The 25,581-nt window shown below is 41.3% G+C and overlaps 1 protein-coding gene and 1 long non-coding RNA gene across 7 annotated transcripts in view; one reads left to right on the top strand and one right to left on the bottom strand.

The window, feature by feature from the left end:
• The first annotated feature begins 1,417 nt into the window (after positions 1-1,417).
• Positions 1,418-23,996, top strand: LOC121163347. 2 transcript variants are annotated; one of them, XR_005884873.1, is made up of 4 exons: positions 1,418-1,812; positions 22,043-22,171; positions 23,039-23,286; positions 23,851-23,996. It is a non-coding gene; the product is annotated as an uncharacterized LOC121163347 (long non-coding RNA). The 2 variants fall into 2 exon arrangements; XR_005884874.1 differs by having other exon boundaries at positions 23,039-23,374.
• NR1H4 (nuclear receptor subfamily 1 group H member 4) overlaps positions 6,274-25,581 on the bottom strand; it is a 52,760-nt gene continuing 33,452 nt past the window's right edge. For all 5 annotated transcript variants that reach the window (XM_040990850.1, XM_040990861.1, XM_040990869.1 and 2 more), the window contains 4 exons: positions 25,402-25,501; positions 22,015-22,161; positions 8,085-8,198; positions 6,274-6,884 (listed from right to left, as the gene is read on the bottom strand). In XM_040990850.1, the coding sequence (XP_040846784.1) occupies positions 6,646-6,884; positions 8,085-8,198; positions 22,015-22,161; positions 25,402-25,501 (600 nt within the window). In that variant the 3' untranslated portion in view covers positions 6,274-6,645. The remainder of the gene's footprint in view (positions 6,885-8,084; positions 8,199-22,014; positions 22,162-25,401; positions 25,502-25,581) is intronic.

Below are 25,581 nucleotides of genomic sequence, written 5' to 3'. Positions count from 1 at the left end.
CACAGCCCCGTCGCTTCCCTCAATACCGGCTGCATCAGCTGCCTCGCCTTATGCTACTATGAGACAGAGTAAATTTAACAGATTCGAAGCTTTGGTTCGAAAACTTTAGGAAGGAAACGGGTGGCTGCACTAAGAAGCAGGTGCTCCTACTAAATTTCCCTGCGACTTCCAGGGCAACCCGCCAGCTTCTCCCAGAGGGCAGCGCAAACAATCCGAGGGGTCCCCAGTTCTGTCCCCTGGTCCAGGAGAGCTGAGCCCTGTATAGCCTGGGGAGCGACAACGGGGACGAGCCTGCAAAACCGGCGGGAGGACAAGATCTCTCCGTGCTCTTCCCTTCCAAGAGCCGCCAAAGTCATCCTTTCTTGCCTGGGATGAGAAGAAGACAGGAAACAAGCAACCGTCCCAGTACTCGGCGCACGGGAATGAGTCCCCTCTGCTAGCTTTTGGGCCCGATTCTGTTTTTGGATTCTGAAGCAGGCCGGGCAGCAGCCCCCGGTCCTTTCCCCCCCTCAACCCCGAGCCTGCCGAGCTCGCACCTGCGGAGCCCCCATACCTGAGGTCCGATAGGCTGCACCAGGGCGGCCAGGTGCAGGCCGGCCTAACTTCATATTGACAGCCCCGTGGACCAATCAGAACGCGCAACTCCCTTAGCCAGCCAACGGAGAACCCAATCGAAACTCCACTAGGCTTCCTCAGAGTGCCGCGTAGGGGGGCGCCTCCAAACCCCCTGGCTGAGGCGCCGGACCCCCCGAGAAAGCGAGGAAAGTTCGCGAGGAAAAGAGAAGACAGGCAAGCAAGTACTCACCCCAGTCCAGGCACCGGGTGGTCACTTCCCCCTACGGGGCGACATCGCGGCTCAATCTGTGCCGGCCCGACACGCCCCTGACCAACCGCCGCCGCGGTCGCCGCCGCCCGGGCCTCAGGGAGCTTGGCCGCCGCCTGTTTCGAAATGGCCAATCCGAGGGAGGCGGGGCGTGGCCGGCAGAGCGGCGACCGGCGCGTTGCTTCCAGTCAGCCGCACTCCGGGTCCGCAAGGCTCCTTCCCGGCTCCTTCCCGGCGTCTCCCGGGTACGGGCAGCCAGGCCCCTGTGACAGGCGAAGTGACCGCGTCCCAGAGCAGCGGCAGTCCCGGTGGACAGGAAAGGGAGATCCACCTGGCCTCTAGGGATGGCTGTCCCTCATCCTAAGATGCGGATGGGATGGACTGGCGTGTCTCTGAGACTTGTCTGTTAAACGCTGCAACCTTCAACCTGCTGGGAAGCAGCCGGCCGGGCTGACAGACTACAGGGGCCTGGCCCGAATGGGGGGTGGGTCCTGAAGGCAGAGGCTTTCTTCTCCTGGGCGGGGAGAAGGAGCAGGAACCACGGAGCTCCAAGCCACCACTGGAAGCAAAAAGAGGACCTTGATCTTTCAGGAAATAACAGAACTCCAAAAAGACATTAACCTCTACCAAAAGACACACTTACTAGCTCTGTGGGTTGAGATAAGGCAGAGGCCGGCCAAATAAAGACCCAAACGAATAAAAAAAAAAAGTGATGGGCCAACAGTCGGGAGGCGTGTGTTCTACCTCAAGGCCATGGCCACCCACTACCTGTTACTTTTGTGACATTCTGTCGCGTCTCTGCCCCCTTTCCCCACCTGTCAAGTGTAGACACTGGACTGGAATAATGATCTGTCTCCAACATGTGGGTGCTCATTCGCTCAACAAAAGCAAGAGACCGTTGTCTCCTCAAGAAACTAAAGTGAAAAAGCCACCTCAGCCTTCAACGTAAGGAGGGAACACGCAGCAGGCTTGGAGGATACTGAGCAGAGGTTTGGCAAGATGGATTTTATCATTCATAATTTGTTTGATTGGGAGAAAGAGAGAGGGAGGGAGGGAGAGAGAGAAAGATCAATCTTCCATTTACTGGTCATTCATTAAATGGCAACAACAGCCAGGGCCAGAAAACAGAAGCTTTATCCATTTGGGTATCCTATATGGGTGGAAGGAACTCCACTTCATCAGCTGTCACCCACTGCTTCCCAGGCACAGCAGCAGAGAACTGGGTAGAACCAGCACTCTCCTATGGGATGTGGGCATTGCAAGCAGCAGCTTAACACACTACACCATTACTGCTGTGGTGTGCTATGGAAAATTTGAAGGATGGGTAAGAATTTTCCTGAAGGGAGAACTCATTGGGAGTAAGGAGTATTTTCCAAGCAGGGGGACCCAAAATTGCAAGATTTCAGAGGTATGGCAGCCTAAGAAACATTCTGGAAATAGTAATTTTGACCACCTAAAATTTGGTGATCCAGCCTAAGCTGGATTTTAGTAGTCTAAAATTTGGTGATCTGATTGGGCCTGGAGGTGCTCAGAGGGAAAGCCTGGGGTAGGAGTTGAATAATACAGATGGTTGTAAGGCAGGGCTGGTAGGAACAGACACGTGCTTTGGCCATTTTCAAGGATTTTTGAAAGGACGTAAGACAGTCAGTCCAGAAATCAGAGTAAGATAATGTCCTGAACTGTCTCAGAAAGGGTGATGGGGATGGGGAAATGCCTGGAGATGTCAAAGAATTTGCTTATCTGGGTTTTACCGTCATGCGATTTGGTGCGGATCCAAGAAATGGAAAAAATCGTTGGATAGATGAGTGCATGTTGGTCTGAGATGTGTTCGGCTTGAAGTGTGAAAGAAACTTGCGGACAAAATGTGCAGACGATGGTGGGGGCGGTTGGAGGTGAGGCTGTCTCCACGGTCTGTGCAGACACACACTTCCGAGGTGTAAGTCAGTGGGTACTCAGCCACAGCGTGCGGGATCAGCTCTCTCAGAGCTGGCATTCGGAGTTGGGAGGAAGATCATGGCCATGTCATAGCTGACAAAGCTTTTGAGTGTTGACAAATAGTTGGATCTGAGGCCAGTGGGGATTTGTGTCTCAATAAGTACATACTCCCAGAACCTGTTGCTCATGTCAGCCTGTGGTTTCCAGTGTTTCTATTGAAAACCAAAGGACAGTTTGCATGCCATCTTATTTCACCAAGTGAAGTTGAGATTTTAAATTGAGTTTGTTGAATTTGAGCATCAGTATTTGTACATTTTCCCTAGAGCCTAAAGTATAAGGTTAAGTAAATTCAGACTAAGAAAGTTGTGTTGTACAATACTTGCATGGTAAGTCATTAGTTATCAATAATTGTTCTGTTTTCATTTATACACACATGTACATACATGCACATACATACACATATATAATGTGCTCCTAAATATCAGAATACCTTTATTAAAAATTGAAACTATGCTGCCTCAGGAATATTTTCTCTTTCGCTCTCTCTCAATATATATTTGCAATACACACACACACCTTTTCTATTATTGTTTTCTCATTCTCGCTTTTATATTAATTCCTGGCTAGTATCTCCTCCCATACTGGAATGGCAGGTCAAGTCCTGGCTGCTCTACTTCTGATCCAGCTGCCTTCTAACAAATCCTGAGAAGCACAGTAAGATGCCCCAAATGCCTGGGCCCTGCCACCTTTGTGGAAGATCCAGATGTAGTTCCTGCATGCTCACTCTAGCCTGGCCCAGCCATGGCTGTTGTGGACAGCTCACTGACCGTCTTTAATACTGCAATGAATGATTGAGGGTTCCTTTTAATGAGCTGCCATCTACTTTCATGTGTGAGCTTTCTAATTGGTGGTTAGGTTCATAGGCTTGTTTTAAAGGCTTTGTATACCTGGAATTTGCATAGTTGTAACTATGCAAAGCAAGACTCACCAGTTTATTTCTATTTAATGATAAAGTCTATTACTCTCCAAATGTAAATAAACACTCTTACAAAGAATCATGTTTAGAAACCTAAGTTTTCAAAGTTAGTACATTAGGAATAACTGTCCAACTAAACAGCTCTACATAATACAGAAGAGTCTCTAAAACTTACAGAAACCTTGGCTATTGAAGAGGGGAGGGAAGCCTTTTACAGTCCTACAAGAAAGACTGTATTTTTTCTTTAAACGTGTACCATAGTTGTTGCAGTTTTGATTGTTTTGTTTGACTGGTTTTGATTTGTTTTCATTGTTTTGTTCTGCATTTTGTTGTCAGGTGTTGTCAGTCTTATGGATTATGCCTGGTGTAGCTTCTGTATAGTTTTTGAGGAGTACAGACCTTGATTTGGTCATAATTAATTAAACTCCTGGCTCATTGGACAGTCTATCAAGTGCCAATAGAGATAGAAATTAAATGCTACTGGATTGTATTAACAAATATGTTAAGTAATTTGACAAATGGAATCTTATGTCATCAGCTATTGTGTTTAACATAGGAATGTTGTATCATGGTCTATATAGAACATGTTGAATGTACACCTCCCCAATCCATATCCATCCTCAAAATGTGACATTATTGAAAAATAAGTCCTTTGCAATCAAATTAAGGGAAGAGTGGAATGAGTTACCAAATCCAATGCTACAAATCCTGGAATGTGCAATTGGTTTTCCATATGGGAAACAGTATTGTGTGTTGTTACAAGGTCTTAGCTAATTGACTAAATCCATGAAATTGAGCTACCACCTCTGTCTATTGTTCTATCAGTTCCCATTTTGATGCCAGCCTTGAGTTCCTTGACTCTCTTGCATGTAGAAATTTGCAAGAGGCCACTGTTCAACCAAGAAATGCTTTATTGGGGTCTTAGCTTGAGCACAAGGAAGACAAGCCAGCAGGAACACTTTCTGCCCACTCAGGAGGTGCTGCCATGCTCTCTTGTCTCCGGTGCATCATCCATTTGCACTGAACAGTTGCTGTTTTACACACAACATGGTCATCATGGCAGTGCTGCTCACCATGGCTCCTCAGCAGGGTCATATGTTAAACTTACTGAGCTGCTCCTGGCATGTACACATGCTGGGGAAGTTTCTGGCACAACAGTGGGGATCTTTTGCTGTCAGGGTGTGGATGCTGTTTGCTCCTGACTGGTTTGGACCTGAGATGGATGCATGCCAGGAGGTTGGGAGGGGCTTCATTCTGTGAGTCCTGCCTCTACCCTGTGTTGATTCCCCACCATTTTGCTCATGGATGGCTTCTAGTCTGTAATTCTCAGACTCATTCACTTTTTTTAAGCATTCAGACATTCACTTCTGTCTTACTTGTCCTTTCTTCACCATCCTTCTCTGGTGGGCCTACAACTTCTCACTCACTCTTCATGAATAAGCTACAATGCTTTGAGCAGATGATTATGCTAGCTTCATTTTATGATGGTGGAATTTAAGCTTAGAAAGGGACAGTGTAAACAGACTGCACTCCAGGCCCTTCACCCCAAATTACCTACAGTCCTTTAAGATCTGCATGATTTCCCCTCTTTGTTCTTGGGCTCCTAACCTGTTTTACCCTCAACTACCATCTCTCTTTTCACAACCCACGGAATTCTGGCCTAACCTGTAAAGTCCACTGCAAATGCAGCCTTTTCCACGAGGCTTCACCAATTGCCTAAGTAGTTCTCCTTGGTAGTTCTAGGTAGGTCTCCGTCATCTTTGTATCCCCTATGGAGTTTAGTAACAGAATTCTGTGCTTGGTGGGGCCTCAAGACACTTTTGTTATATCAGATAGAATCCAACTGATGCTAGTCCCCACTCCTTCCCTTTCACACTAGCTAGTTATTTTTAGAATTTCGGGGTTGCTGGAGTATTTTAATACAAAAACTATTTGTAAACTCCATTTTGGCTGACTTCAGGAAAAGGGGAGATAAAAAACGCATGATTTATCGAAGGTGTCTTATTATATTCAAAGGGATAAAGGCAGAGAGGGGAGAGAATGCAGCAGTGTAACAATGACAGAAGGAAATGAACTAAGTCCTGCTTGCGGAAGGGTAGAGCAGCTGTGTGCCCAGCTGCAGAAGTGTTTTCAAAAGCAAAACCAAACAAATGAAAAAAGATGAATAATCGTATGTATGCGTGGAAACCAACAGTGAGCTTTTAAGAGAGAAGGGACTGTCCTCACCCAAGTTCTCTGCATAAGCTGAGCGGTGGCTGCTGCCTCCAGAGCCTCACCTCAGGAGAATGTTTTATGGGAAAACTGTTAGCTTTTTGTGTGAAGTTCTCTTTGAACTTCAAAGGAAATGAAGTGCTCAGAGGGCTATTACAAATGAATGAATACTAACTAGAGCTCCTCCAGGGATAAGAAAAGTATCATTTATATTGTGAAAGTTTATCAATCTGTCAATTACCCCCTGTGGTTCAGGAGAATGCCTTTCATCATTTAAAGAATTAAGAGCTTATGTATTTGGAAAATTTCAATCCTAGAGAAAATCCTGTTGCCATTATTTACTGTTTATTACCAAAATTGAATACAATTCTATAATAAAATACATGCAGTATGATAAGACACAGAGCCAAATGAGATTTCTTCATAGCTGAACAGATACAGTTGAAATAACAATCAATTTAATCAGGCAAACAGGGCAGGCCAATGAGAATGTACGAGTCCCTGAAGCCTCGTAAACTATTAATGTGGAGAAAGGAGTTCTATGTGGCGCTGTATTTACAACTGTGGAAGTTATAGAATTACTATATAAATATTCCTCAAGATCCTTGACTAGAACGAGGTACAAATGAAATGAAGGAAAGTTAGACATCAGATTTCTGTTGCAAGAGGAAAAGGATAGCGCCTTCCTCTGCGACGCTCATCACTGCACATCCCAGATCTCGCAGAGCAGTGGCGTGAACTTGTGGTCATTGACTCGCCAGGACATCAGCATCTCCGCATGATGGTGATTGAACGTCCGCAGCTCCGTCAGCCGGCCCAGGAGACAAGCAAAGTGCTGAGGATTTTCAGGCTGATGAATCTTACACAGCTTCTGCAGCACGTCGAGCAGTGGTTCCTGAAGCTTCTCTACTGCCTCTCTATCCTTTATGTATTGCCTATCTATTTTGGAGTTTAAAATAAAACAAGAAAGTGGGAAAGCATTAATGGGGCATCATTTTGGCAATGTTCACTCTCATGAAATGTAAGTTTACAGATGTTCTGTTCTTGAGCAAATTGAGAGTTTGATTTGGTAAATACACACATACACTCACATACACAACTAGATCAAGCTATAGAACAGGTAAAGAGAACACACCATGCTCCTTACACGACTCCCTAAAGCCAAAACGCTTAGGAATCTGCTACCCTAATGGTGTTTCTGGCCTGGGACTGCAGCCAGGCCAGAATAAAATAAATCCTGGCTACTGCAGCCATTTGGGGAGCAAACCATCAGATGGAATCTTTCTCCTTCTTTCTCTCTTAATTTCTTTCTCCCTTTTTTTCTTTCCTTTGCTACCTGCCATCCCGTGTGTGTGTTGTGTTTGCATGTGTGTTTAGAATAAATATATATTTTTAAAAAAGGAAACAAAAAACACAAAATTTCATCTAGGCTCTTGCTCACATCCAACCACCTAGGTAAATCTTCCATGAACATGAATTTAAATAGCAATTTCCTGTAACCTTAATTATAGCCATTTCATTAAGTAAATATATTAATTTATTTCAGAATCAATGAAAGAAGCAGAGAGCCTGAGAGCTGTCCTATCTGGTTCACTCCCTAAATGCTTGCTCCTGCTGGACCAGGAAAGCTGGGGTCCAGGAACGGACTGCAGTCTCCCACACTGCGGTCAATGCCATCTGCCTGGGAGTACATTATCAGGAAATTGGAACCAGGAACCAGAGCCTAGTGTCCAACCTGGACCCCCCTTGGCTAAATGCCTGTTCTTATTTCCTTACATCCTGACATTTTATAGTTTGGAGTACTTGCCATTTTCTGAAAAAGTATTTCTATTTGTTTCTTTAATTATCTTTCTCATCCTACCATAATAGACACTACATGCAAGCTGTTTCTTGCCGGTCCCCCATATCTAGAACCATGTCCAGTATTTAATAATTATTTGGCATGTACTTATTAAGTATATGAGTGTGATGTTTCAAAAAAGAGAATGAAAAGTATAGTGAAAGGATAATGATGATTCGATTGGAATGGTAGAATTACAGACCCATTTTTCCCTTAGGTTTCTGTTTTTCAGACTTTAGACAGAAACATTACCCATGATATTGAGAAAAAAAAAAACTTGGCATAGAAATTAAAATTACCTGGTGAGAGGATAACGATTGCTGTGAGCAGTGCGTATTCTTCTTGGGTCATTTTCAATTCCCCAACACTTTTGTAAAAACTAAACATAGGTGTTATATACTCATCAGAAATACCTATGAGGAAAGTTAAAAAATGACAGTTATGGTAAAATCGGTTTAAACTGATAAGTTTAAAACTAGAAATGCTTTATATGTATTTACACATATGTACACATTAATATTAAATCCTTATGCACACATTCAAGTAATTACTCTATAGGATGTGTCTCATACACAGGCAGGACACTACAAGGGAGACCCCCGAACATAATCCCCAAGAAATGGTCTAATCCATGGTTTGCATGCCTTCGATATTACTGGTCTTGTTTCTGTCATGGCTAGCTCACACCTCAGGAGAGTGCTCCTGGATTGCCAAGAGAATCTCAGAAGTTCACAATATTTCTAGACAGCATTAATGAATCTTTCCAATGTTGATATCTATAATTAAGGCGGAGATAACATTTTACACAAATAATAATAAATGGTTTTACATTCCAGAAATATAAACAATATTACTTGACATATTGGCCAGGGTTCTTATCAAAATATTCTAATTTATCCATTGCCTACTGGACATGGGTATTTGTTTATTCTCTCTTTCTCCTATGACTTTTATTTTCATTGGAAAGACAGATTTACAGAGGAAAAAAAAGAGACAGAAAGATCTTTCATCCGCTAGTTCACTCCCCAAATGGCTGCAATGGCCAGAGCTGAGCTGACCCCAAGGCAGGAGCCAGGAACTTCTTCAGATTTCCCACACGAATGCAGGGTCTCAAGGATGTGGGCCTTCCTCTATTACTTTCCCCCAATGAGCAGGGAGCTGGATGGGAAGTGGAGCAGCTGAGACATGAGCTAGCACCTATGAGGGATGCTGGCACTTGGAGCTGGGCCATTGATCTGGCCCCTGTCTATCTTCTTTAAGCTCATGACAGTATGCCCTAAATTGGACATCATATTCAGAACTAAACTCCCCACCTTCCTGTTTTGGAGTTCCCTTTCTCAGCTGCTGAGGTCATTGCTCACCCAACTTCTTCCTGACAGCTGAGATACTCAGCTCAGTGAATCCACCTGTTTACTTCTTTGCCTGGCACCTGTCCCCTCTCTATTGCACCTGGCCCTGACTTAGTTTACCATCTCTTTATGATTTTTTTTTGCAGTTGCTTCTTCATTAGTCTCTCTATATTCAGCTTTGTTACCTTCAATCTATCCTCTGTCCCTGTGCCAGACTGATTTTTCTAAAATTCAGATCATATACATTCTCCCCATTTCTTAACAAATTTTCCAAAACTCACACTGTTTTAATCTTTGGCATAAAGTTTTAATCTTTCTCCTGTTCATACAGAAATCCACTGTCACTCTTCCTACTCATGATGCTGTCAGCAGAGTTCACTTGTGTTAAGTACTAACCACTACATGGCAGGCATTGTTCTAAGCATTTCTCATGCCATAGTTCATTTCATCTTCCCAAAACCTCACGACATAGATAAATTGTACAACTTATCAACAGACACAGTTGGCGAGAGAAGGAAGCAAAGATGGCAGGCTCCAGTGTTCTGATAGCTAAAACTAAGGGGCACTATTGTTCTTGTACTCCATGGCCCTGCCTTCAGCCTTGTTCACATACTTGTGGTTCCACAACAAATCGTGTTGCCTTTTTTTTTTTTTTAATTAAGAAGGAGAGAGAGAGCGCGCAAGAACTCCCATCCAGCACTGCACTCTGCAAATGCCTGCCATGAGAGAAATTGGGACAGGGAAGGAACTGGGAACCAGAAAATCAATCCAGGGCTCCCGTGTGGATGACTTAGCCATCACTGCTTAGGTAGTTAAGCTGTCTCACAGGGCTGCATTACCAGGAGTCAGAGCTGGGCAGCACACCCAGGTACTTCAATGCTGGCCCTTTGCGTCTTAACCACAGTGTCTTACCATCGGGTTAAAGGCCCTCTTCCTGCTGAGTTAACATGGTGTTCTCTCCTTTTTACATGTTTCCCTCCTTCTCCTTTACCTTGTTTAGTTCTCCTTATACTTTAAGGTTTCCTGATGTCATTTCCTCCACTCAATGAACACATACCAGCTTGGTGCATGTTCTGTTTGTGACCCCAATCTAGCAGAGACCTCGGCTGGCACATCGAGGAGAACCGAGATGGAGAGCAGGGAGAGAACCAGCAAATTAAAGGATGATAAGTTTTCCAGGACTGATTCACCTGCAAATGCAATGTTCTATTCCTTCCCAAACCAAGTATAGATCCAGAGTTGTGACTGAGGCAAACCAGAGAACAACTTGATCCTCCATGCTAAAGAGTACACTTACCACCTAATAGTACACCACGCAGAGAGCATCAGAAAGCCAAAAGCCTCACTCCTACCACAGTACGAAGAAACGTCCCAAACTGAGTCCTTGGCCTTTCTCTCCCTGGTCAACAGCCCCCTTCCTCTCCTCTTTGATTATCTAATTGACCCTCATGGACTGTAGAAACAAAGACTTTGTTGAGCAACTTGAGGATGACATTACGTGGGAGATTGTCCTTCACCCAGCTGTTGCAGACTGCACTGACTATCCACGACACAGCACAACCAAAAATGTGGGGGATCAGAGGATACGAGCTGGGGAATTCCAGCCCCAGCTTCCAATGCAGTGGTTAGAAGGTTGTGAGCCAGTGAGTTTGATCCACCTGATTCCCAAACTTTAGCATGGGCGTATCACTTACACTCTTGAAGCCATCATTTCCTTATTTGTGAAACTTGAATTATGTAACAATTGTATTATGTGCGATGTTGTATGTAAAGTCCTCAGCACAATGCCTGGTCCATAGTAAGTCCTTAATAAGTGTTAGCAAAAAATAATACGTAAGATGCTAATTTTTTTATAGCTGTACAGAAGAATTGAGTCAATGTGTTCATCTTAATCTCAGCTCATCTTAGTTTCTGCGTTGATGTACTTTAATCTTTAAGAAGCTATGTTGCTATAAAAAAAAAACTGGGGATGGCTAGAAATTGGCTGATTTGCCTCAGTGTTTTTCTAAGACCTAACATCTCTTGCGAAATTATTATTTTTGTCTTAAAAAACAAATGGCCAGGCCATTTTGGGGGGGTTAGTTTGAAAGTCATGGGCCATCACCACGAATTGTGATGACCTAACATAATCCAGGACCAGGAGGATTTAGATGTAACCCAAGGCAGCTGGTCTGAAAATTTACAATTTTTAGAAATCATCTTTGATTATCTGATTTCTTATTTCATTTTGCTAAGTCCCAACTTCCCTCTCCCCTCCAGTGATCCACTAGCTATCTAATTATAGTTGACATTCTTCGGGGACCTTTAAGTAAAAATGCTTATGTGGATGGCTTAATCGTATGTGTGTTACAAAAAGCAAGAATAAATATACAAAAAAGGAAGAAAAAAGCTAACAGGACATTTTTTTAAGAAACAAATTTTCTACAGGATGGATAAAATATAATATTTTTGGGAACTGAGTTAACCATCAGAACTGATCATGCCAATATAAACTCAGGGAATGTTTCTAGTGTTTATGAACCAGCAATTTCTTTTCTAAAGTTTATTTATTCGTATTTGAAAGGCAGATTTACAGAGAGAAGTAGAAATAGAAAGATCTTTCATCTGCTGGTACACTCCCCAAGTAGCCACAATGGCCAGATCCACAGCCAGGAGCCATCCTCCACTGCTTTCTCAGGCCACAGGCAGGGAGCTGGAATAGAAATGGAGCAGCAGGGACACGAGTGGGTGCCCACAATCCCAGTTGTAACGGTAGGGTTAGTCAACTGAACTATAATCACACAGGGCCTCGGAACCAGCAGTTTCTAACTTAAGAAATGTAAGAAGACGGGATATTTCCAGCGTTTGTAAGAACTGTAACAACGACGCCGTCCTGAAGAGAGCAGTCTTTGCCCTGTTTTCCTGCTTTGTCTTCCTTCCTGGTGACTTGCTTCAAATTTGCTTCGCTTTTGCTGTTGTGACCAATTAGCTGAGTTTTGGTCAGCAGGGAGCGCTGTTTTCTAACTAAATTACAAAGACTGCCAAGATAAGTTTGTAGGTTATACGAACGTTTCGCTCTGGCTTCTGATTTGCCTTCTTTAACAACAACAACAATGATAATAAGTATGCATTTATTCAATGATCAATCATGTTATTTGACAAAATAATAATTTGATAGAATTAACTGATTTGTTTTTAAAAAATGTCTTTTAGAAAGTACTTCCCCGTATTCACTGGGAACAAAAACAGGTGTATGTGTGATGTCTGTGTGTGTATGAGAGAGAGAGAGAGACATACAAATATGAGCATTTACAAACGCTCTTCTTGGTTTTCTATGTACTGCTTACACCTTGTGTAACTGCCTGTCTCAGGACAGATCAAGCATCTCAGAAATTATGTGATTAAACGGGGAAGTGTGAAATCTTTCTGGTAATGGCATCACCCCATCTCATAGAGGGTAAGGAATAAGACCTTGGCACACAACATAAAAGGCTGTAGGTGCCTTCTGCTTCCCTTTCAAACGAAGCTCTCACCACCACAATGGTTTTCTAATAAAGCAGTGACACCTGTTCTTGGTTCCAAAAGTCGATTCTGCTTGTTTCCCACACAGGGTGGTCACAGTCCTTTCCTGCCTCTGGAGGCAGATGTCCACTGTAGCCTGAAGGCCCAGGCACAGCTGGTGTCATTTCCCACATCTGAGCTCAGCATATTCTGGGACAAAAACAGTGAGATTTTGACCAATGAGACTACAGCGGAGCCTATGGGGAAGCTCCTAAGAAACACCAGAGAATTTCAAAAGATCCTGGAAAAATGGGATTCAAAGATAAGTTTATGTAGGTGTAGAAATATTTTTTGAAGTCCTTACACAGTTTCCTCATAATATGCACTTTCCATGACATTTTTAAAGATTGCTTATAAGCATAGATATTTCCATTTTATTTTACAGCCTAATAAAGTTATGTTCTATTACTTTCCGAGCTGTTAGATTCCCGTCCTCAGGAAAGCACCACCCCTCCTTCCTTGGACTGTTAAGACGCCTGGAACTGCTGTGGCCATTACAGGAGCAAGAGAACCTGTCTCAGGGCAAACGCATGGTGGGACAGCAGGGTGCTAAGATGAGGGTCCTTGGCTCCCACTCCTGCCCCGAGTCCTGATTTAACCAGTTCTGCTGCCACTCCTCCCCTGAGCTCCTGCTTTCAGCTAAGCCCCGTCCTTACTTTTCCCAGCTCTGTTGAGTTAGGTTTTCTGCCATCTGCCAAAAAACATCCCAATTGATAGCTCCCCTTACAGATAACTTTGTGTCTTCATGGAATTTTTTTGTTGTTTTTTAAAAATACAATAAATATTTCTAAATAAATTAATAAATATATTTCTGCTAAAATAGCCTTTTTGGGCTAAGGCACCACACCCATGTACCAATGCCAGGTTCAAATTTCGCTTCTTCATGACATTCTCCTTTCGCAATGAAACAGAACTAGCTGTCTCCTTCTATGTTCAACTCTATGGGACCCATCACACTGCATTTCTCTGGTCTCTCACTGCAGTATCAATTAGCTTCTATGTTTTACCAAGGGGCAGGTGGTTTTTTTTTTTTTTTTTTCTAACAGTTAGGGCAATGGTTAGGATGACTGAATGCCACACTGGAGGGCTGCGTTCCTCAGCCCTGACTCCTAATTCCAGCTTTCTGCTAATACACAGCCATATGGGAGAACTGGATTGAGTTCCTGGCTTTTATCTGGTCCAACTCTAAGCATTGTGGGTGTTAGAATGGACAGGCAGATGGAAGTGAACTTCCTTCCCTCAAATACATACATATATAAAAATGATATATTTTATGTGTATATGTTTCTCCTTCTCTCTGTAAATCTGCCTTTCTAATAAAAATAAATCTTCATATATATAAACTTATCCTCTCTAAATATATTTAATATATAAATATATAATGTATGTTCATATATATTAGAATCATATATATATATATACACACACACTCACACACAAATTATGCAAGAGCAGGCATTTGGTGTTCTTCCTGGTCCATGAAGGGTCCTGCAAAGATGGGTCCGGAGACATGGCAGGGGATGGATAAATGATTGCTAACCAAGATAGTCCTGTGTGTTGTGAATTACTTGTGGTAAAGGTGCTGTCACTGTGACATGGTGTCGGGGTAGAGAATGCCATTCAGACCAGAGGAACATCCTCTTCCCATCACCAAGCTGACCAAGTCAGTTGTATCATACTCTGCGCCCTAGGTAAAAAGCTGCCATCAGTTAGCAATTAATAGCATAACTATTATTAATAGAAAACATTTATTTAAAAATATTTAATAAAGAATACACCTCCCATTGGCACCAGTGGCTACAATCATCTAGCTTCATTAGGTCTTACCAGGTCTTGGAAGTTTCCAGAATCTAAGCTGATGAACTACAGATTCGTCTCAACAAAATTTGCCAATACTTATTTATCTGATATGTGTTGTCACTGGGACAAGGCAGGGAATACAAAATTTTTAGGCAGTTGACAGAGGAAAAGTAGAGGTAGGTCTGTGAAGGCCCAAACTGAGCAAGCGCAAAAGGCTTAAGAAACAAGCAGCTCTGCCGAGGGCAATGAAAATACCCGCTTTATGTTCCTTAATATTTGCTCCCCCCGTCTGTGTGTATTTATTTTTGTTAGACAGAAAAGAGATCTTTTGTCCACTAGTTCAAGAGTCCTTAATTTGAAAACAGTCTCTTCCTATAACTTGAGAGTCCCAATTCACTTCATGCCCAAATTATCACATGTCTATTTGTGAAAAGCAAAGTTAGAGATGTTAAGGATGCTACACTTGAATGTATTTGCCTTTCTTATAAATATTCTGTTATTTACTTGTATTTCTAACCCTTCCTTCAGATACTATCTGAAATGATAATCAGCTTCCATGTGCCTCTTTGGAAAATTTAGTTCTTGCAATTGGTTTCATTTACTGCAAGTTGCTGAAGCAGTGGAAGAAGAACGCATACATTTAAAGAACAGAAAAAGAAGCACAGTGGTCCCTAGTCCTTGTCATATGCCGTCATGTTGTGCCTACCCAGCCACGGCTCCATCACTCTGTTAAGCGTGTCTCCCTTCTCTAGCCTCATTGTCTCTATTCATTTTCTCACTTTCTTAGAAACAATTTGAAATAACTGGGTGTAACTCAAGTGGCAGGATTTGTGTTTCACTGGACTCTTAAAATACCTACTAGGTGACAGTTGGGCAAACATCAGACGTGGGTGAATAATGAGTGCGATAACTAAAATGAATGCCTTGGCTTTGAGTCAGAATATGCGTATTCATTTCCCAGCACTCTGCTGATTAGCTGTATGAACTTGGGCAATTTATCTAACCTATTTTCCAGCTATAACTTAAAAGCATGGCATCTGTGGATCGGGGCTATTGGGATCGCTAACAAAATGATACATCCCAAAACTAAATACAGCAGCATCCCCATATAATGACTGTTGCTAGCCTAATATATGCTTACTGAACTAAATATTGCTTTTATGTTTCCTAAGGAGTTCGAACAAGCCTCCTAAATATATTCTGTAACTCTCAGAGACTATCTATACTAGAAACAGAGTAAGCTGCTTTATTCTATGAAAATTTATTGCCAGTTTTCTTAATGTTAAAATGTAAACGCATTCAATGCTAATAAGCCTATTTTGATCCTATCATATTTAGTGATCATATGCTTATTCCTATTTTTTATTAAAAAATCCCAGCTTAAAAGCCTAGTTTGCATTATAATACCGCATTACAAATAAAACTATTGATGCATTTGAATTGTGTAGAAACAACAGATTGTGTCAGATACAGATTCTAAAGCCTCAATTAACATAAATAAACACAAAGCTCATTAAGTGAAAGCAACTCAGGAGATTGTATCTTTGTGTAGGAGATAAGGACTTAATAACAGCCAACAAAAAGAGTATGGATTTTAAGAATAAGAAAATAATTTCACATGTTCTTTCAACAGTCCTGAAGACGTAAGTGGGATATCTTTAAAATATTATGTTACTCTGGAATTAAATAAACAATAGAAACAGGAATGTGTTATATTATCATCAGAATAAAAGGTTATTCTGCAAAGTTATATCTTGCAAGATCCAGTTTTTATGTGATAGGAGGGCCAGGAAAGGTTCTGAAAATCCACTTGGAGAAGCAAACTTAAATATTAATCATGGAAGTATTGACATAGATAATAAAATATGAATCGGCATGTGAATTGTCATGGTTTCTGTGATCACAATATGTGCCTGATATTTTAGGAAAGCATCTTAGAGACACGCATATGTACTACACAGACCCTACCCTGAAACATGTCATTCCTTAAGTTTTCAAAAGCATGAAGGATCACAAATTTTTAAACTTGTGAAATTATTAGTCAAGTTCTCTTCTTGTTGGTTGCATATTTTTAACATGCAAGAATGCTCATCCTTTCTCAGTTATTACATTAGCCATTTTACAAGTCCCACTGCTTCTTTTTCCAGTTCTTACAAATCTTCCTTTACTTTACTGCCAGGTAGAACTTTCCATGGTACAGGGTAAGGGCATGTCATGTCTGCTCAGAATATTACAAAATCACCACCTTTGTGTAGGAATAAATTATATTCCTACATTGGCATTCACTGTCCTTAGTAATCTAACACTTGGTACATTTGCAGTCTTATAAATTTTACTTTCACAAATAGCAAGACACTTTAGAGCTTGTACTCTCATTCCTCTACCTTCTTACCGTCCTATTTTTATTATAATATTATGCTGGCCATCTTCTGCTTGGAATATGTTTCTCAGATTTTTAAAGCTGATAATTCTTTTAAGCAAACCTCCAGGATTCAGTTGTCAACATTTGGAGCCTTTCTGCTTCACCAACTAGATTCACACAGGAGACTGTGACTCCTTTAAGCTCTGATTTCATTTTTTTTTTGGAACTTTTCATATTTTATCAGAAACACTATTTTCCAATATGCCTTCTGTGTAGTTCTAAGAGTAACCAATAAGTATTTGCTCATCTACCTTCCTTACTTTTCTGTGAGCTGCTGAAGGACAAAAACCATGCATTCATATCTCCATTAGAAAGCCACTATATCTTACTATTATCTCAGTGGTATTATTTCAATAATAAAGTAATTATATACACAGTTGCCTTGCACAAAGTAAGTTACTGTATTCAATGGCAACTCAAGAAATAAACATCTCCTATACAATTTCACTTTTCTGTTAATCACAAACATTCCCTATGGATGCTGTCACATGGAAATCACTGCTAACTGCCCCTTAATCCCCATTCTCTGCTTCTTTCAGACTGATGGTGGCATTTTGGACTAGGTCGCCGTATGTTCTGGAGGTTGTCCTCAGCATCACAGGATATTAGCAGCATCCCGGCCCTAGTCATGAAAACCAAAAAAAGTTCTCCGTGCACTGCCAGTGTTCCCAGGGAGAGCTCATCCGCACCTGAGAACTTCCATTCTACATCACAGAAACGGCATTTGTGAATGAGTCTGATGCCAAGTTGAGTTCTTCCCAGTGGATTGTCAAAAGTCATGTGCCTGCCTCAGTCTGAATGCGTAGCAGGGAGGCAGGGAGTTGTATTCAGTCAGGGATGGAATTTCATAAGTAAAAGAAGACAAGTAAGGATATGCAATGAATGATTTAAGGGTCATGAACCAGAAGTCAAGTATTGAGAAACTTGAAGTCAGATAGACGGTGGCAGTCAGCAGATAAATGGGTGGAAGGTCAATGAACGGAGGTTGTTTGGAAACAAAAAAGTCATGACATTAGGGTACTAGAAAGCAGAAAGTCGGGGAACAAGAAGGTACTGTCAGTTGAGGGGTTGATGTTTGAGACTGGAGATTTGGAGGGAGAAAAGGTGTCCTGATAGACACCTTGAAGTATTGTGAAGAGCAAATGAGACAATTTTGTGAGGCACGATGCTGACCATGGAGCTGCAGTGCCCCAATCAGATCTCCCATCCAGAGGGTCCGTGATAGGGAGCACAGCTGACCGATATAGCCTGTGAACAGTGAGCGCACACTTACACCTGGCTGCTGTCAACTACCGACTGAACAGAGAAGGAGTGTCCGTGTTGACTATTCGTAAGCATCCCAACCATTGTCCTGCTCCATCGGCCCACCATGTCTTTTCTCAAAACTGTGCTTTTCCAAACCTTTCTTGCTACTCTCCTTTCACAGGTGCAGGATCAGCCTGATGGTGAAAAGGTGCCTCTGGATGACCATTACTTCTTCCTCCTCCTCTGTTCTTCAGGGGAATTTCCCCCAATTAGCCTTTCACACATTTAATCTCATCCTGATACCTGCTTCTCATGGAACCCAAAGCTCACACAAATATTGATACATGACACATAATGGGTGCTGAATAATTATTATTTTGATGCTGTAATTCATATATCCACCATACATATATGCCTTTCATAATATTCTAGTGAATGTTTTCAGGCAAGTTTTCATTTTGTTTGTCTCTTTCCACTGAACCACAGTGAAAGGAATGTTCTCCATCTTAGCAAGAAAGGAAGAATCTTGTCCCACCCCAGTGGTCACTACAGAAACAGTTAACATCTGACTTGACTCATGTGATGGAGCCAGGCAAAAGGGACAAATGGGAGCTGAGCAGCTGAGAGCGAGGCAGATGAGAGAGCAGGGAAACAGCCACTGTGATTCCCTTCTGGATGTCCTCTCATCAAAACGTTTTAGTTCATGTGACAGAAATTGCACCCTCTTTGTAATGATCTGGCATCTGAATCAACTTAAAATGACTCATCTCTGAGGAGAGAGACTACAGCAGAATGTATGTAGCCAAACTGTCTCTTCCCTTTTCAAATGCAAAAGTGATATTTGTCCCCCAAATTAATTATCACAGACAAGGTCTGAAAAAGACCTTTTATTGGTTAGTTGTCATTCAGGGATACTGATAACTCTGACATTCAGGAGGAGAGCCCTTTTCACATTAAATAAATGGGCCAGGCTCACAGCAATAGTCATTCATCCCACACACTTTTGTTGAGCATCCACTCCAAGCCAGGTTAGTGGGTCTGGAATAAAACACGGACACAGAAAGAGCAAGTAACAGAACAGACTGTTGACCTAGAAATTAAGACTCGAATTAAGTTGTCTGGGCTCCATATAGGAGTGTCCGAGTTCAGTATCTGGCTTTGGCTCCTGACTCTAATGTTCTGCTGAAGCATACATTTGGAGCAACAGTGATGGCTCATGTAACTGGGTCTCTGCCACCCATGTAGGAAGCTTAGATTGAGTTTCTGGCTTCTGGCTTTGGTCTGGCTCAGCCCTGAACGTTGCAGGCATCTAGACAACGAACTAGCTTTTTATCCCTTCTCTCCTATTCTCAAATATAGTCAAGTTCTGCCTTCTAAATTTTTAATATAAAAATTCAGGCATGCGGGCAAGCCGGCAGAACAAATATTAAAGTTAGACCTGATTTCACAGAGATCAAAATGGTTATGGACTCAGTTTTGATAGCTTTTATTCCTTAAAGGGGATATACCACTAATAAATAGTAAAACCTAGATTCAAGTCATATTCCAAAGTCAGTATTCCTAAAGATCATTCTGAAAAACTAAACCATTCACACACAGTAGCTTAAGCAGGCTCTTTGGAGAGTGAAAGAGACCTTCACAGTAAAATGAACAATGTCTTGAGACAGGAGCCATCATCCCCTTTCTTTTACTCATTAAAATGTGAATTTGACTCATGGATTTAAATTTATACTGTTAAGAATTAATCTTGCATTTTTTACATTTTTCCCTAAGTTGAGTTTGCCCATTACAGATGCAAAATCAGAAGTAACTGAATGACTAGCTGGCTACACTCCGAATCATCAAGTTTGAATTGATCAAGAGAAGAGCAGTAAGACTTGTAGCAATGAATGATGGCTTGGAAGTTATCATTTCAGTCCTTGTCCCCTCGGCCAAACACACACGTACATATTCACTCACGTACATGAACACACACAGAGTGTACACTGAATAATTAGGTGATAAAATTTATACAGGACTGAAATTTCTATTTTCGTCAGTATGAGTTCTTTCAAAGCATGTAAAGTTAAAAGGATGCACCTGTAAATATTTCTGAACCCTCATGCCTCCTAGCAGGTGTCTCTCATCCTGGCTTATCTTAACATCATTGACTTGTAAACTTCCCTCTGCAGGTTTCACTTTTCCTGTGGAAACATTTTCATTCCTCTGTATCACTTAAGAAGCAACAGAATCTGTAGCACAACATTCCAAGCCTTCAATCATCTGCCACTTTGTTTTCATTTTGCCTTTTGTTCTCTTTAATACAACATTTTTCCCCCACTCAAAGGCTGTGTGTTTGTGTGTGCTCTGAGCTTTCTTGTCCTTTTCGCTTTTTCTCTGAGTGGTCCTTCTCTTTAGGACCACCATACTGAGTTTTCAAATCAAATATCCTTCAAAGCCCAGCTCAAAGACCAGCAAAACCTTTCTAGACTTGAAAAATTCCCAACTAGAAGTCACCTCTCTGAGCTTTTTCTCTTCCACCTTCTGTTGGAGTTGTGTGCCCTTCGTCTTTTCCCAGTGAACTGTCAGTTCTGTAAGGCAGTGCCTTGCTTCTCACTGCCACAAGAGCACATTGTCATGAAACATGTGATACCACTAAATCAACGTATAGGAAGAAGACTGCCTTCTTGAAAAGCATGTGTTTCTAAACTCTGTTGAAGATTCTAATTTTTGTATTTTGTTCTTGTTCTGTGGCTTTGGTTTTGGTAAGATGGCCCAAGAATTTTAAAAATTACTTTGTTTTTAAGGTAATAAAACATAATGACTCAGAAAGACCGCTTTTAAAAATAAGTCGGAATATGTTCATTTTTTGCTTAATATAACTGATAAGAACTGCCTGTAAACTTTCCTTTCAATCGCTATAAAATACTGGCTTCAAAGTCAAAGATTTTCTTGCATTTTATCTGCTTCATTCCCCAGATGCAAAAGCCAGGGCCAGAAGCTGGGAAGGCAGTGCAGTCCAGGTCTCCCATGTGGGTACCTGAAACTCAATGACTAGAACCTCATTGTTGCACTATCAGGAAACCACACTCAGAAACTAAAGCCAGGAATCAAACCCACATGCTACAATACAGAACATGGGCCTCTCAGCCCTCACACCAAACACCTGCTTTGAATGGAAAAGCCTTGAGAATTTGTTTCATTAATCCCCCCACCCCATTCCACCTGTAGTCTTTGAGGAAAAATATGTCCAAGGTAAATTGCACAGAATTTGCCGTTTGCTACAATGTCTGTTTAACTGGCTGTGTCACTACTACTTCATTGTAAGTTAACCTTGTGTTTTGTCTCCAGAGGCAGTGTAGCACAGTGGTTAAGACACATGGCTTCTGCAGTCAGACTTTCTTCTTATCTCAGCAAAAGTTACTCAATCTCTCAGCTTCTTCTTTTGTAAAATGAGAATAAGGATAGCATTGATTTCACAGAATTTTTGCCAGGATTTGATGAAATCATAGGCAACAGTACTTTTTTTTGAAAACTGAAGCAAAAGATAAATGTATTTAACTTAATCTCCTTTTGAATGGAATAATCCCGACAACTGAATGCTATGTTTTCACCATGTTTGAAATGAGCAAAGCTTCCCAATGTTTCCATTCTCTGGCCCTTCACCACTGTGCAGTGAAGAGAATATTTTTGACGCTTTGTTCTTACAATGTAGATTTTTGAATCACGCCTCCATAAGTCTCATCGTCAACACCTACCCTTTCAGACCCATTCTCCACGCCTGGCACAGTAGGCACACCGCATTGCACTTGTTAGGTCAGAACCGCCACAGTGAAATACAGCAATTTTTACTTGAAGAAACAAACTGTTTTTGCCATTAACCAAGACACATACCACTCTTTCGAATTCTTTCCTCCAATAGGTCTGTATGTCCAACTGGAAGTTTCTTATTGAAAATCTCAGCGGAACGGAGGAACATAGCTTCAACCGCAGACCCTTTCAACAGAGCAATCTGGTCTTCATGGTCCAATGTCTGAAATCCTGCATACAGGTGAAAATCCAATCAGTATCAGAGAATATTGTACTGGTATAATAGTATTTCATCATCACCCTTAATTAAGCATTTCCAAACAGCAACTTTGTAATTTTTATTTTACTATGGAGTAATCCAGTTTAGCCAATAAAGATCTATTGCATTCCCTTAAATAGAAGCTTTTACTTTCACTGCGTAGAATTTATTGAGCTACTTGGATAACAGCAGATATCAGGTTTATTCAATATGTCATAGTAGTGACAGACTGATTCAGATGAAGTTGGAAGTAGGCAGCCTGTCTCTGAGCCATTATTTCAGTCACACCTAGTGGGACAGAGTCAACTTTGCAGAATGGAAGAATTCCTAAGCCAGAAAAATCTTTATGTTCATCCAGAGATCGACAGAGCTAGCTGACTGACTCATGAGTCATGAGGCTATTTGGAGAGGGACTAACATCTCTGCTTGCTGCCATCCCCTAAAACATTAAGCCACGGAGGTATGAGCTCAAGTCTATGTGAGAAACATGTGTAGAATAGCCAACCAATAGAAACACGACCAACTCACATGGCACCACCCCCGATAGCATCTCCTGTATTTCCTTCTTCTTCTCCTCATTGTTTGTGCTTCACCAACACAAGCTTGCTTTTGGCTTAGGAACGAGGAATCTTCCCAGACAGCCCCAGTCCTCATTCTCTCACTGCAGTTACATTTCTGCCCCCCGGGTTGCTCTGCTTAAAATAGTGCTCCCCAGCATGACTCCATCCCCTACCTGCTTTATATTTAATCATAGAACTTATGATTATCCAACTTGCCTGTCATCTCTACTGGAATGTAAACTTGTGGGGAATAGAGACTCATTCCATTTTGTCTCCTCTGAATCCCCAGCAACTGGCACATATCTGGCACCCAAGATACATTTGTTGGGCAACTGTGTGACGGACTGTCTGACTAAGTGTGTGAGAAACAAAACACAAGCTGGTGTGCATGCTGTTACACACATGAATACAAATATGTATAAATAATGCCACCTGGATCTCATTGGCTTAGAAAACTGAAAACAACATGGGAGCTTTAAGAGGACTATGCAAAGGATTAAGAATCAGTGACATGGAATATGCATCATGGCGCAGCAGGTACATCACAGATGTGATTGAGCCCCAGGTTCACTTCGGATTCAACCTTCTGCTAAATGTGCCTGGAAGACAGAGGGTGATGATCCAGGTTCGTGGGCTTCTGGCACTCACTTTGGAGAACCAGAAGGATTTCCTGGACCCTATGTTGGCCATGGATCAGTCTTGACTGTTAAGGGCATTTGGTGAATGGACCAGTGAATGGAAAGAATCTCTCCCTCTCTCTCTCTCTCTCTTCAAATAATAAATCTTTTAAGAGAGAGAAAGATAGAGAGAGACTGCTAATATTTCAACAACTCTATTGAAGGCAGAAGCCATGCTTTCTTCCTCTCTGGGTCTCCAGTACCTTGAACAGTACCAGTTACAGGTGATGCTCTGAGAGCTTCAGAGGGAAAATCCTGAAGGTTTTTTTTACTGCCCTTTCACCATTGATATTATGTAACTATTATTGCTATTTGTAACAAAATGATCATTTTCTTTTCAAAGTCTTTTACTTCCTTCTGTATTTTTAAAATTTTCTCTTCTGCTTTAATCATTGAACAAGTCTTACTTATATTTTTTCTTCAGGAACTTGGCAGGGTATTGGGAATGAAGATACTTAAGGTATCGCCATTGCTCTCAGACAAGGGACATTCCTATAAATCAGACTTGTTGGCTTCAATTATTTCTTGGCTCCAGATCAACTGACCATTTGAACTGAAAAGTCTTCACCCATAAGTAAGTAAAAATGTGCATTTCTCCTTTTTAAATGCTTCCCATCCCTACAGTTTTAACTGTTACATAATGTTGCTTATGAGACCAATTGCCTTCAGTTTAATGAGCATATAGCTTAGTTAGCATAACTTGTCATAGCTTACTTAGCTTCACTTAGTATATAACAAATTAAGTTTCTTTATTCATGAATAAATTCATAAATTCATTTTTCTTCAGGTTAGTGTATAGTGATTTAAGTTTTTCTTTATCAATTAAAATATGAATATTTCAGTAATAGTGAAAATTCTTGCCACATTTTGTCTGGTGCTATGTAGGCTGATCTGTTGGCAGCACATTTAACAAAATAGTAGCACAATATCAACAAAAATGGCAAATTAACATGCCTAATTAAAATCCTATTTAGAAACTAGCTTCTACAATTTAATAATATAATGCTATGCCTATACAATGCATTTACTATACTCATCTAGACCAAGGGAAATCTAATGTGTAAAGAAACACAGAAATAATGTAAACCTATTGGCTTAGATATTATTGATAACATGATAGAACTTAATATTGAAAGATAAAACTCTTGCATTTCAGTTTTGGTACTGGGACAATCAGAATGGCTATGGGAGTCTCTTCTCTCAATTCATCCATGCAATCATGCAACAAGCCCATCAATATTCAAATCTCTCTTAAATTATTCCCTTACTCCCACTACTATAGCTTTATTCCAGGCTCTGCCACCTGGACCCACGTGGTAGCACACTAAGTGGTCCTCCCCACTCAAATCCATCTTACCCAAATCTGATAGACAGCTCTCCTCAGTGTTTATCCACCAATAGGGAAAATTAACTGCAAATACTCCAAAGTGCATTTTCTGACTCCAGCATTTCTTGCCTATAGTAGTTAGACATATTTGTTGATTTTCATTTATTTATTTTGGAGGTGGAGAAAGAGACAAGGGTGTCTTTGATCTCATGGTTCACTCCCTGCATACCATGCCTGACTGCGCCAAAGCAGAGAGGTGGGAACCGAATCCATGCTCCCCCTGTGGTTGGTAGGACTCCAATTACCTGAACTATCAGCACAGCACCTTGGGGGCAAACATTGCTAGGAGTCTGGAGTTATGAGCTGGGGGCCAGGACTGACATGGCAGTGTGAGTATCTTTATCAGTAGGTCAAATACTTGCCCTGATTTAAATCAGTTTGAAGATGATTCCCATTTTACAATGAAAAGACTTGCCTTCCTCAACAGAACAATATCTCACCATGTGGAAAGGGAAATGATGACATGTAAAACTGGCTGGCAATAGGAATACCGGTAACAGATACAATCTCATAAGATGACTACAGAGTAGTTAAAAAACCCATATATACTCAATAAGAATTCACTTTGAATGTTAAAAAGAAAAGTACCTGGAAGCTTTTTTGTGAACTCTACGAGAACCTGCACATGACTGGTGGCCATTTCTGTTAAAATGAGAAAATTTTCTTCTGCACTGAATTCTTCTTTTAACTAAAAAAGCACATAACAAATATGTAAGAAAGAAGATACATAAATATAATATAAAATAATTTCAGCAAAGAAAAAACAAT

The sequence above is a fragment of the Ochotona curzoniae genome, unplaced genomic scaffold (assembly GCF_017591425.1).
Source record: "Ochotona curzoniae isolate NIBS_2020 unplaced genomic scaffold, NIBS_Ocur_1.0 contig_1014, whole genome shotgun sequence".
NCBI lineage: Eukaryota > Metazoa > Chordata > Mammalia > Lagomorpha > Ochotonidae > Ochotona > Ochotona curzoniae.
This window is presented reverse-complemented; position numbering and strand designations above follow the sequence as displayed.